This window comes from Mastigoproctus giganteus, chromosome 10, assembly GCF_048544385.1.
Source record: "Mastigoproctus giganteus isolate SK-2022 chromosome 10, ASM4854438v1, whole genome shotgun sequence".
In the NCBI taxonomy this organism is placed as follows: Eukaryota; Metazoa; Arthropoda; class Arachnida; order Uropygi; family Thelyphonidae; genus Mastigoproctus; species Mastigoproctus giganteus.
The window spans coordinates 204,619,592-204,633,131 of NC_143584.1; the positions used below are offsets into that span (position 1 = coordinate 204,619,592).

Genomic DNA, 13,540 nt, shown 5'->3' on the forward strand with positions numbered 1-13,540 from the left:
TGCCTCCTACCTCGAATTTTTTGTCCAGAAAACAGACAAACTAACCAGAGAACACACACTGTTTACAGACATATTGTAGATGAGGTGCTTCTCAGATCGCTTTAATATGACAGTATTTTGTTGTTGTTGTTGTTGGAATGACTCCATAAAGTAAAAAAAGCTCATAAAAATTCCTCAAATCATCGATGGGACTCGAACACAGGTCTTTTCCACCCAGTGTGAAGGATGGCGATTTAACCAACTATGTTACCCACGAGGGCCCATAATGATAGCTTTACAATACAGGACAGTGGTAAAACAGATTTCTTGAGATCACTAATCCTAACTAAGTCTACTTACGCTGGTTGTCCTTTTGTAGAGTCTGTGTTCCTCGGCAATCACCTCCAAGATGTCGTAGGCAGTTATGGAAGGAGGTTCGTTCTTCCTCGCCAGAAGGGCCAGCCTAGCACTAGATGGCACTGAGAAATTAAACCGAACAAAAGCCGATTCTGCTTGGCTAAACCACAAGTTCCACGAATCATAAGCCTGAAGAGTCTTCATTAACGGACCTCCTAATTGCACCTTCTTGTAAAACGCTGCTTCGGAAGGCCCTAACATGCACACCGTTTGAGGGGTCACGCCTCCACCAGAGGTGGTCTCAAGGTCGAGTCGCTGTTGTAACGCTGCAAAAGAACAAAAAAACAACATCCAAAGATTACAACTCAGCGTCCACTTTACAATAGATACCACACTACCACAACTAAAGATCGACAATAAATATTTCCAAAACTGAAGTACCACTCACTTCTGCTTGGTGTCGCCATTGTCGTATCTGTAAATGTGTCGGTATTTTCCCTGTCTTCGATGACAATACAAGGTTTAGTGCTCTCTGGGTGGACATTTAGAGAACTCATAGCTGGAAAAGAAATCTTACAATGAGTACCAACATTGAGTTAAAATAATCAATCTTTAATGATACTATTGGTAGCATAATGGATGTATTGTTATCCAACCGATTTAAAGAACTCATAGTTGAAAAAGAAATCTTGCAATGAGTACCAACATAGATGGTTAAAACAATTAATCTTTAACGATACTAGTAATGGTAACATAATGGGTGTGTTGTTATCCAAAACTTACAATGTTACTTGAAATTGCTATCCAAAACTTGAAATCTTACAATGAGTACCAACATTGATAGTTAAAATAATTAATCTTTATGATATTAATGGTAACATAATGGGCATATTGTTGTCCGACCGATTTAAAGAACTCATAGCTGGAAAAGAAATGTTACAATGAGTACCAACATTGAGTTAAAATAATTAATCTTTAATGATACCAGTAATGGTAACGTAATGGGTGTATTGTTATACAACCGATTTAAAGAACTCATAGTTGGAAGAGAAATCTTACAATGAGTACCAACATTGATGGTTAAAATAATTAATCTTTAATGATACTAATAATGGTAATATAATGGGTGTACTGCTATCCAAACGATTTAGAGAACTCATAGGTGGAAAAGAAATCTTAAAATGAGTACCAACAATGATGGTTAAAATAATTATTCTTTAATGATACTAATGGTAACATAATGGGTGTATTCAACCATTATGTTACCATACGACATCCAACCGATTTAAAGAACTCATAGCTGGAAAAGAAATCTTACAATGAGTACCAACATTGAGTTAAAATAATTAATCTTTAATGATACTAGTATTGGTAACATAATGGGTGTATTGTTATACAACCGATTTAAAGAACTCATAGCTGGTAAAGAAATCTTACAATGAGTACCAACAATGATGGTTAAAATAATTATTCTTTAATGGTACTAGTAATGGTAATATAATGGGTGTATTGTTATCAAAACGATGCAGAGAACTCGTTGGTGGAAAAGAAATCTTACAATGAGTACCAACACTGATGATTGAAGTAATCAATCTTTAATGATATTGATAACCAAACGATTTAGAGAACTCAAAGCTGGAAAAGAAATCTTCCAATGAGTACCAACATTGATGGTTAAAATAATCAATCTTTAATGATGGTAATGGTAACGTAATGGGTGTACTGGTAGCCAAAAGATTTAGAGAACTCATAGCTGGAAAAGAAATCTTACAATGAGTGCCAACACTGATGATTGAAATAATTAATCTTTAATGATACTAATAATGGTAACATAACGGGTATATTGATAACCAAACGATTTAGAGAACTCATAGCTGGAAAAGAAATCTTCCAATGAGTGCCAACATTGATGTTTAAAATAATCAATCTTTAATGATGCTAATGGTAACGTAATGAGTGTAGTGTTAGCCAAACGATTTAGAGAACTCATAGCTGGAAAAGAAATCTTACAATGAGCACCAACATTGATGGTTAAAATAATTAATCTTTAATGATGGTAACACAACTGGTGTGTTGTTATCCAAACGATCTTCGATTAATTGCAGAGTTTTTGAGGTCGCAGTACTTCATTAAAATCTCCCGTAGGTCTATCGCTACTCAAACACGACACTTAATTCCCGCATCGTAGCATGGATAATGGTCCCTCTTTCGCAGTCACAGACGACTAATACGACGCGTCCCCACCTTTTCTCGATAACAACCTTCCGTCAATATCGAAGTAATCTGTTATTCTCCTACCTCCAGCAATCTGTTGACAACAGGGAAAAGGTCCTCGCTAAGTCATCCAAGAAGGTCAATAGACAAGTGGCTTAGGTCTCAGTTACTTCATTCATTCATTGATTCCCTTTGGGGGATTCGGGGAAAATTTGGACATGTTAGTGGTCTCCCAGATAGGGTTTGGATAATTGCTTAGTGACCGGGAGGTGATTGCTAACTTCGGTCGCCATGGTAACGCACTTGATGGAAATGAAACACGTTGGAGTGAACTCAAAAAGGAGTATTTTAATATCCACCAACTTTGGCATTCCATACTCCAAGGTTTTATGACAATACCATCTTCTGTTTTATCTGCGAGTAATATATTTGTGTCCAGGGAAATTGTTGTTGCGCTTTATATCTTCGAAATTCCAGGATGGAAGCAACTGCATTTATATTAAGTTCCGATATCCTCAACAAGATAAGTCCAAATATCTGCCAAATGGCCTCCCTTCTTTTTGTTTTTCATTTTGACTTGTTGAAGGTCCTAGGTGGCTTTATTTCTCTTGGTGATCAGTGTTTGATGTTGAATTCCTCTCTCTCTGGTTTCAGATGCGAAGGGATATAAAACAATTTCGATTTCTTGCCTTTTACTTTGTCACCGGCGTTCCCTTGACCTCGATGTAACCAATAGCAACCTTTAACAATATGTAAAGTTTTTGGATCCGAGTTGCGTTCCTCCACTTATCTGTTCGCGTTTCTTTCCTAATACCTAAACAGGGCCGGCTCTCCCCATCCACCTTATTACTTTATGTACACATTTCGCTTGGTTGGGGATATTTGTGAGCTTCAGAGACCATCTTTCACCTATTTATTTGCTTCCACCGCCATAATTGTCTTTTCCGTTTTTCTTTACGTCTGCTTACTTCCTCCACCAAACGAAAAATTTCCCGTCTCCTGGAAAACTCCCGGGGTCCAGATGATTGTATGTTTCTGCGTCCTCTGAAATCTTATCAGCCAACAGTACTCGAGAGGGCTGTAAAAATGGCTGACATCGTAGTCATCGTTGGAGTATAATGCGCTGGAAAGGCAAGCTAGTTTGCTGGGGGGAGAGGAGGGAGTGGAAGGGGGTTGGATGGTAACAGGCCATTGTTAGCGTCAACGTATGACATTGCTAGGTGCAAGAGATAAGCGAAAGAAAGAAAGAAAGAAAAGAGAGAGATATATATAGTTGTTTAGAAGCAATGGAAAGAAATAGTAGAAGAAATAAATGGAGCTTGTGGGTCGAGGTCAGCCTTTTTAAGTCAGACAATATTTAGATCTTTTGGATATATACACTGCTGGACAAAATTAATAGAACAAAATGTTTTTCATGAATATTTTATTGTGAACAGAGTCTTGGGAGACACCGTTCACAATAAAAGAGTTCTGTTTAACCTACTTATTTCATCTGGAGACAATGAGGAATGCGGTACCATCCCTCCAACATCAGAGAAAGGGACACTTGGAGGTGATGTTCTCTTGTGGAGTGGAATAATGATCAATGGCCACCCCTCCATGTTTCTGTTAGGGATACGTAAGTGCGCAGAGGTATTGAGAACCATATGTGCGACTTTTTAGGGATGTGGTTGGCCCAATTTTCTTTTCCTGCTCGACAACGCCATTGCATATTGAGCTCAAGTGGAGGAGGAATATCTTGAGACTGAAGACATCCAACGACTGCCATGATCAGTATGATTAATTCAGATGAAACGTGTGTGGAACACCCTATAAATGTCCCTTTTCCTGTCCGAAGTTCCTTGCTGTCTCATTTTATCGTTATTCCATGGTACATCACCATACCAACTTTTGTCCCTCTTCATCTCAAGCTGAACGAGTCCCACCACTTTTCTACGTGTTCTGTTAATTTTGTCCAGCAGTGTACTTAAAGAAATTTGAAAAATATTTTCATTCTACCATCTAGTTTGATATAAATCGACTCAGTCCTGGAACTTGTCAAATGAGGGAACTTTGAGATCTTGTGTAATATCTAAAGAGGGGTGTGTTGTGTAGTGGGGGACAGTTTCAATAATCCCTTAAATCAATCTTTTATGAAACTCACTTCTTCCTCCTTCGTATCATTATCTTATATGATATGCAAATCAATTTTCTTAACCGGACGTTTGTAGTTGGCTACAGACAGAATCCAATATCCTAATCAAATGTCTTTTCTTCAGCACTTACAAGTTTCTTGAATTTGATTTCGTGTTCGGTTGACTTTATTGGAACCTGAGTCCCCAACCAACGCTCTTCAAAGGAAATAATCATGGAATTGTTTTCTCAGTTGAAGCAATTGATACAGAAAAATTACCCGGGGATAAAAAAATAAATTTACCAAGGGATAAAATAACAAGTACCGGGATGAAAGATAATGCCAGGTGGTTTGTTCGACGATGGAATAATATCGACTGATGGATTTTGAAGGTATTAACAGACAAATGGGCTTTATCAAAATCGAAATACAATATTATACATGAATAAGTGGTTGGGGTAGCTACAAATCGATGGATGATTACATCAAAGTCCTTGAGGGAAAAACCATAAATCTAAACATATTAAATCTAGAAAGATTTAAATCCGGTAGAATATTGAGCTTTCAAATTGTGTTAATTTTATTCAGTTAGCGAGATTGCACACCACAGAAATACTGAGGAACATCAGAAGATTTCGCAAAAGACAAGTTAACAGGTGTTAGGATGTGGTGTCTGTAATAGTTTGTATTCTTCTGTAGGTTGGTCTATGGAGTCTACTCATATGGATAAAATGTCTGTGCAAAAGAGTCCACTGATATAGTTCCACCTACACTCCACCTAAAAGTTTTTAATCACGTTTCAATTTTTCTTAAATAATATTTAAGAAATTTGTAGAATATTGGAGAATATTCCAGAAGGCGTAGAAGACTCCTGAATGTGGTAGATGATTGTAGAATATTTTAGAAAGTGGGAGTATTGTTTCACTTATACAGAACATTGTAGATGATTCTAGTGTTCTGCAATAATATAAATTGAGGAGTAAGAACTGTAACTAATAAAAAACGAACACCCGTCATTCAGAAAGAGTGGTGTTAGTTATTCCATGAGAAGAATTGGCAAAACACTAGGTGTTTCATTTAAAGGAGTACAAACTACCATTCGACGATTCAAGGAGAGTGGCAGTTTAAAGTATTTACCACGATCAAGATAAGACCGTAACACTGATTTCTAAACAAGAGGACTTACTGCACCTGAAATCATCCAACTTGAGTTCAATCCACTGACTTAAACAAGCAGGACGTGGTCGGATAGTGGTCCGAAAACCCTTATTAAATCCCGAAAATTTAAAGAAACGGTTGGGTTGGGATAGGGTGCCATCAACATTGGACAATTGAAGAGCGGAAAATGTACTGTAGACGGATGGATCCAAATTTGCTTAGTCAAGCACAATGGTGGGTGCATTATGATTTGGGTTTCTTCTGTTTTTCTGGAGTGGTGACATCAGAATTGAAAGAATCTTAAGAAAAGAACACTAAAATATTGTTGATCAACAAGATAATGACTCGAAGCTCAGCTGTGCTGGACCTTTTTAGCAACTAAACAACAGGTATCGCAAATTATGGTGTGGCCATCTCAATCGCCTGACTTAAACCTAATAAAGCTTTTATGGGATCATCTAGACCATGAAGTCTATGGATCTGCCCATCTCCACAAAATTTATGGGAGACCTTGCAGATCGCTTGGAATAATGTTAGTCAAGACACTAGTATATAAAACTAACCGCCAGAATGCCACATCTGTCTAAGGCAATGATAAAATCTTCTGGAGGATATTTTGATCAAAAATCAGTAAAAAAAAAAAATAATAACGAAAACTGTTGTCCCACACTGTCATTCCAAACTTTTGGTGAGAAATGTATGTATGTATAACTTCATTCTTTGGCTATGAAATATATATTTTCATTAAAAACATTTCTTACCGTACTTTTCAAACAGCCCTAGTATGAACAAGCCTCTAGTGAGGTAGCCCGCCTTTTTAATAGGTCTGTGTGTAGCACAGTGGTATTGTCACCGTCCTCCTCACACCGGTGGAAAAGGCCCGGGTTCGAATCCTGTCGATGACGCGAGGAACTTTACTGGGATTTTTTCACTCCGTAGCTGAGTTAGTCGGTCTCAGGCGTAGATATCACGGTGATTTCTCCAGGCAACTCGAGTTTTTCCTCCAGCAAAACAGACAAATCGACCATAGAACACACGCAATTAACAGACATAAGACGCAGATGAATTTAATTATTCAGGGTGGTTTAAAAATAATGGTTTTTAGTTTTTTTTTCAATAGTATCCGTCTGCTCAAGTAGCACCAAGGTCGTTCCAACACTGAAAAGGCCTAGGTTCGAATCCCATCAATGATGTGGGGAATTTTTATGGGCCTTTTTCACTGCGTAGCTGAGTTAATCAGTCTCAGGGAAGAGTAGCATTTGCAATTTAATCTCAGGGTAGCATTTGCAATTTAAAGACATAATATGTACTGCGAAATATAGTCTAAGTCGCTGATGACTTTACCACGCAATTGCCATCTTGAATAATTTTTGGGACAAAAAATTCGATTTTCTGGGAGAATAAAATTCGGTTCATTTAGCTATTTTTATTGGAGTTATTTTTAGGAGCATTGGCCGGACTAGGGTCATATTTCTCCGTATATGTGGGCTGTGTTCTATGATAAATTTTCTATTTACTGGATGAAAAACTATGTTACCCTCGCCTGAGACCGAATAACTCGGCCACGTTTTGAAAAAGGCCCATAAAAATTCTTTCCGTCATCGAAGGGACTCGAACCCGGGTCTTTTCCATCTTGTGTTGGGAAGACAACGATCCTATCCATGAGTGCAGGTTTATTAATCTTCTTTTTCTATTTTTATGTATAATAATTCAGACGCCCGGTTAAATTAAGAATTTAAAAAAAACTTGATCATAAAATTGCACATAATTTTTAATTCATAATTACAATTACCATGTCAGAATTAGCATTTACCATTTAAACTGATGGAATATTCGGATAAGCGCCTATCAGCGCCTTCCAAGTGTGTTTATTTTTGGGCCTTTTTACGCCTTTAAATTGCGGTTCGCACTTGACTGGTTATGTGCGTGCGACAGAGTTTTAAGTGTTTAATGGAATTAGCCACCCACAGTGCGCTCAAGAAAGAAGGTAATTTCTCCAATCAACAACGAAGACGGTGTAACAATCTCTCTGAAGAAAAGAAAGCGATTAGTAGAATTAAAAGTCCCTTTTGGGTGCAGTGAATCCCTTAAGGGAAAGAGTAAATTCATTTTTCTAAAGGTTCAATTTTTAAGGATTTTGAATCTAAAAGCACTTGCCGATTAGAAAAATACCTTAAAAGTGTCAGCCTCTGTGGGATACTCATTACAGTTGGGAGTTGTGGTTTCAACAATCCAGAACAAAAGAAACCAACTGCTGGTAAACGTAGTTAATGAATCTGTAGCGATGTTTAAAGGGTGATACTGTCCTAAAAGTGTCACTTTGAAACACCCCCCCTGTGTTTTTATCGGTTTTGTTTCGTATACGAAAGTTCGGAATGATAGGCGGGATGTAGTTACAGATGTCCTGTCCTCCGACCGTAGCAGCTGCCATCTCCGGTAATGTATTGCTGAGAAATTTCTTTAATTACTTTCACTTTAATGAAGTCTTTTAGTGACTGTGTGTCTGTCTATGTGTGTGTTCTTCCAACCATTAATTAAATGTTAAGGGAAAGCGTTCATTTTTACCACCTGCTTTACTTTCTCTGGTAAACATGTGTGGCTGTCATTGAGTGAAGTCTTCAGAGTTCACTCTGGACTCTTTTTACCACATCGCGCAGTTTTCACTCACTGGAATATTTTGAGTTTTAGTATTTTTCAGATTGTGGAAACAGTTGGGATTCGTTGTTGTTTAGGGTTTTAGGAGCATCAGCGACTAAATCCATATTGCTACGTGTAGATTGTCTATAAATTTCGTGTTCTGTGGTCGATTTTCTGTTTGTTGAATGAAAAACCCCAGTTTCTGGGAGAATAACCATGCTACCCTCGCTGGTACTGGCTAACTCGGCCACGTTGTTTGGAATGCGCTGTTCAAGAATTAGTGGCAAGACCATGAAGCATTTTATATCGCGTCATTCTGCTGTTAATTTTACTCTTTTGCAGGACGAAAAGCTTGAAGAGTTTCTCCCAACCGGGCGCGAAATATTTCTCAACTTCGGTGGAATAAATTCCCCAACGCGATCCACAGCGCTCTTAGCTGTGTAAATGGCACCGGGGAATACCTTATAAATAAATGAGTTATAGATTATTACTTCTGAAACACCATTAGGCAATCACTTTCGAGCTTTGTCATTATTTGTAGCCCCCTGAAGATGAAAACACTTTATTGCTTAAAACGTTTTAATTTCTATTTACAGAATTCTTAAAAACCAATAGATTGCAGTGAGTGAAAACCAAGTTGCTGTTGTTGGGTTTTAGGAGCATCGGCAAATAAGGCCGTGTTCTGTTGTTGATTTTCTATTCGTTGGACGAAAAACACGATTTTCCGGGAGAGAAAACCACGCCACCAACGCCTGAGACTAACTAAGAATGCCACGTTGTGAAAAAGGCCCATAAACATTCCTCACATCAACGAGATTCGTATATTAGTCCATTTATTCTGCTTATTGGCCCCAATACTTTTGACAATTTAGCGTATTTAAGGAAAAAGACTTTTAGACATGCCAATTATATTGTCCCAATAGTTTTGGAAATGTTCCCTGTGTTCAAGAAGAATTATTTAAGGAAAGCAAAACCAATTATTCCTTTTGTCCATCCATATTTATCGAAATGGGCTTGCAGGTGCATATTGAATGAAAGTGTGTATGACCCATGATATTTTAAATGCCTGCACGAAACGATTTTTCGAACTGAATCCATGATTTTTATGCAAGGTGCATCGCGACACATATCCTGTAGTTTAACTATGTCTGGCAAGCAGGGCGAATCTTCCTTATGAATAAAAACCTTTCTTCCCGAAACAATTTTTGCAACGTTGTAACACGGTTTCATTCATTTAATTATACCAACTAGAGTTTCGAAGTCACACCAATGAGCTACTTCGCTGAATAAAAATCGGATATTTCCTTGCCAAGTAGAGTTTCCTGGTCATGCACACTCGCAAGACCACTTTTTGGCAACGAGTTCAAACAGGAAGTAATAGTAACGCCTTCACGAGACCCAAATGAGGGCTGTTAAATGGTCTGATCTGGCAAAAGCGCAAACTGACAGCTGAAGTTGTACGTACTCGATTTACGTCAAAGAAAATTTTTCTTCAGTACAAATCACGAATTGTATTCTTGGAGAGTTTATTATCTTCAAAACAATTATCCAATTATATTATACATTGAGTTGGCTTTGCATTAGCAACACCCTCTTGTGTAGGAAGGCATTGGTGAAGGCCCAAAGTCGGGAACGGCTACCTTTTCCCTACTGGAAAAAGGACATTCTTTGCTACAGCCATTCGACAATGTGCGCTTATTACTGGACACATTGTGCAATGAATGGTTAGTACTCACAGGCCGCTCTTCAGCAATTAAGTAGGAGTTGCTAATGCAAATCCAACTCAGTGTATAGTAATTCCTTCTAGGTTCCTCCATATTTGGAAAAATGAAGGTACCAAGTACTCGCAGATTGTGATATCTCATCACACATTATTGAGGCATATCGTACCTCCAGCATGCAGACGATTATGATCCTTAGATGATTCATGATTTTACCTCTTCTTGTACTAACAGGTAAAATCATGACTCATCTTTGGCTAAGAGAAACCCAGGACTGATTGTCTTGTCTTGCGACCTGTCTGAATAGCAGATTCATGGTCGTTTGAACAGGATATTCCCGAGCATTTTGGACATAATTATAACATAAAGAGGTGGTAAACTTATTAAGACACTCAAAATAGTCAACGAAGACTCACAGGAATTCTGAACCCTTCTTATCATCAATTTCTAAGGGTTGAAGTTTGCACCCTCCTGATCTATCATCTGGCGGTGCTCACAAGCCCTCGCAGGTAACACAGTGCATATAAGCACCTTACTACCCACAATGGGTTTAAAAGATCCGAGTTTGAATCCAGTCCATGACGCCATGAATTTTTATGGGCTTTTTTTACAACGTAACTCAGTTAATTGGTCGCAGGATAGGATTGCATGGTTTTTTCTCCAGGAAACTGAGGTTTATCGTCCAGCCAATAGACCACAGAACACACGCAATTTAGACCATATTAGACCAACAACATACGGTTCACAACTGGTTCAACTTGGTGTATATTTAAGCAGAAAAAATTATTGCGCTTTGTGTATCGAAGAAGCTGGATATTTATTTGGTGTAAATCTTGTGGTGCCCGCACCTGCGAAATTTACTGCTCTCTTTGAAAACATTTTCAAAGAAAATTAAGAAATCATTCAAATGTACCTTTTGTAAAGACAAAAGTCCAACAAAGGAGAAGAACTGCAATGTCAATAATGTTCTACGCTCGCTGACGTTTTGCCCTGGAGGATACGTCAACTATCAGCTTTGATCATCTTAAAACTATTCAAATGACTGTATTACAACTCTCTGATCAGCTTAAGGACGTTGCTGATGAACTTAGGAGTTACAGATGAAAAGAAATAAAGGAAACTAGATAAAATCCGACACAATTAATGCAATTGAAAATGCTACTCAGTTTTTGGAATCAAAAATCGACCATATTGAAATTACACCGAAATACTTTAAGGAACCTCCCAAAATGCACTTGTCGGCCTATGGAAATCGAATCTTAAAAGCACAATTGGCAGAGCTGAAAGATTATGTTAAAGAGTCTTGTATAAAGGAAATAAAGAGATAAAGCTTATTCTCCTTGATATATACGAGGTGTGGTAATAAAGTTCCCGGACTATTGTGTTGCGGTCATGTTCAACGAGTTTGAAAATAAACTGAAATGGTATGTTGTGGTTCAAACTTTTTCTAACAGGTACAGAGATTGTCCAATGCTGTTTGCTGTCGTTCTTACGTTTACTACAGCACAGCTACAATCTCATACTAGTCGAACAAGCTATCCAAATCGGAATCAGCCTTTAAAAGCAAACGCTACAGTTTTTCTATGTCTCCAATGGTCATAGAGTGTTTGCCCCACATTTCTCGATCCATAATCAATTTGCCTCTCTTCATTTGATCGAGAACAACTCCTTGATTATACTGGTGCAATACACTTGTATGTGTCTGTTGATATGGTCTACTAGCAGGAATAACACGCTTCTGGCCAAATAAGCCCAAACATGTTTAGTGCCTATTCGCATGTAGACCACCACAATATGGTCATCTGGTACAAAATCATATATCTATAAACAGTTGAACATAGAATATTGTATCATAAGGTGGCTCAATCGATCATTGGCCATCCCCTGGCTATATCCAAATTGATTCTCCTGATCCAATATTCAATCTATCTCATAGACTCCGTTGCTTTTAGAGAATAACCTCACTGTTCTTCGTAAACTTCTCGCTGGAACACTTCAGTGGTCCTAATCTGAATTATATTGTTCGGCAACCTAAAAATACCAGAAACTCTTAGGGAGATGGATGGGTGCCACTTGCCTAAGTCGTCAAAAACTCTTTGGACACATGAGACTATTTCTATTAATATTCTCAGCATATATAATGCGATCTCTCTCTCTGTGAGTTAATTGAGTTCTTTATGAAACCTTTATTATCGATGGAAAAGAACAGGTATAACATTCGTATATGTGGGAACGAAAGTTCAGAACCTCGACTTGGATGAAACAGTGGAAACCCAACAAGGCAAAACAGAGAAATTAATATAGTTAGTAGCATTAAGTTGTGGACAGATTTATATATTATGAATCTGTTGAAAACTAAAGATCGGACTGGACGAATTCCTCTAAGGGAGGTTAGGTGGTTGGTTGGTTATGTAGGGTTTTAGATGCAGCAGCAACTTAGGCTATATTACGCTGTATATAATATGTTAGTAAAATAGCCGAAGTTGCTGATGCGCCTAAAACTCTACATAACCAACCAACCACCTAATCTCTCCTTTTCACAAAAAAGGCCAAAGTTGCTAATGCGCCTAAAACTCAACAACACAGAATACCGCTTTGATATCTTTAGCCACAAAATAAATAAATAAAAAAAACTGTCATGATCTGGTTACCAGAGAACAACTTCATCCATGTGTATTATGTCCATAAGTTGAGGGTGTTCTCTGGTAGGTTTCCTGGACGAAAAACCCGAGTTTCCGGGAGAAAAAACTTTGCTATATCCTCGCTTGAGACCGACTAATCCTGACCCGGAGTGAATAAAACCATAAAAGTTCCTTGCATCACTAACGGGATTCGAATCTGAACCTTTTCCACCAGTGTGGAGAGGACGCGATTATAACCACTGCTCTATCTTCGAGGACTCACAAAAGGAATATGTATTGAACTTAATTGGTAAAAAATAAAAACTTTCAGTTTTTTTCAGTGTATCTTTAACGTCAGAATATCACATATTTGCAAACATCATGAACCACGAAATGCTCTCTTAGAAATTTTACTTCTTTCTTACAGCAACAAATTACATAAAAACAAAGTCATTAAATTAAATGTCGCCTGTTCTAACCAACAAGTCTTGAGATCAAGAAAAATCTCGACTCTTATGAAATTAACTGACTAAAGGGCGTTGTCCAGAGTAGTCATCCTGCGATAAATGACGCAGATGTCGCAGTAGGTCAGCTGTGAAATCCCAAACTCATACTTCTCCTCATGTTTGGAAAGAGAACACAGAAGGTGTTTATCTAGGCACAGAATGGAATGAAATTGTCACCAAATGCCGGTAAAAGGCGCCATGTCCGTTAGAGGATGTAATGGGAACCGGCTGTTA

At 38.0% G+C, this 13,540-nt stretch overlaps 1 protein-coding gene across 3 annotated transcripts in view; it reads right to left on the minus strand.

The window, feature by feature from the left end:
- LOC150079799 (teneurin-a-like) overlaps positions 1 to 13,540 on the minus strand; it is a 351,321-nt gene that overhangs the window by 179,644 nt on the left and 158,137 nt on the right. For all 3 annotated transcript variants that reach the window (XM_090383375.1, XM_090383374.1, XM_090383373.1), the window contains 2 exons: positions 785 to 895; positions 340 to 662 (listed from right to left, as the gene is read on the minus strand). In XM_090383375.1, coding sequence (XP_090239501.1) covers positions 340 to 662; positions 785 to 895 — 434 coding nt within the window. The remainder of the gene's footprint in view (positions 1 to 339; positions 663 to 784; positions 896 to 13,540) is intronic.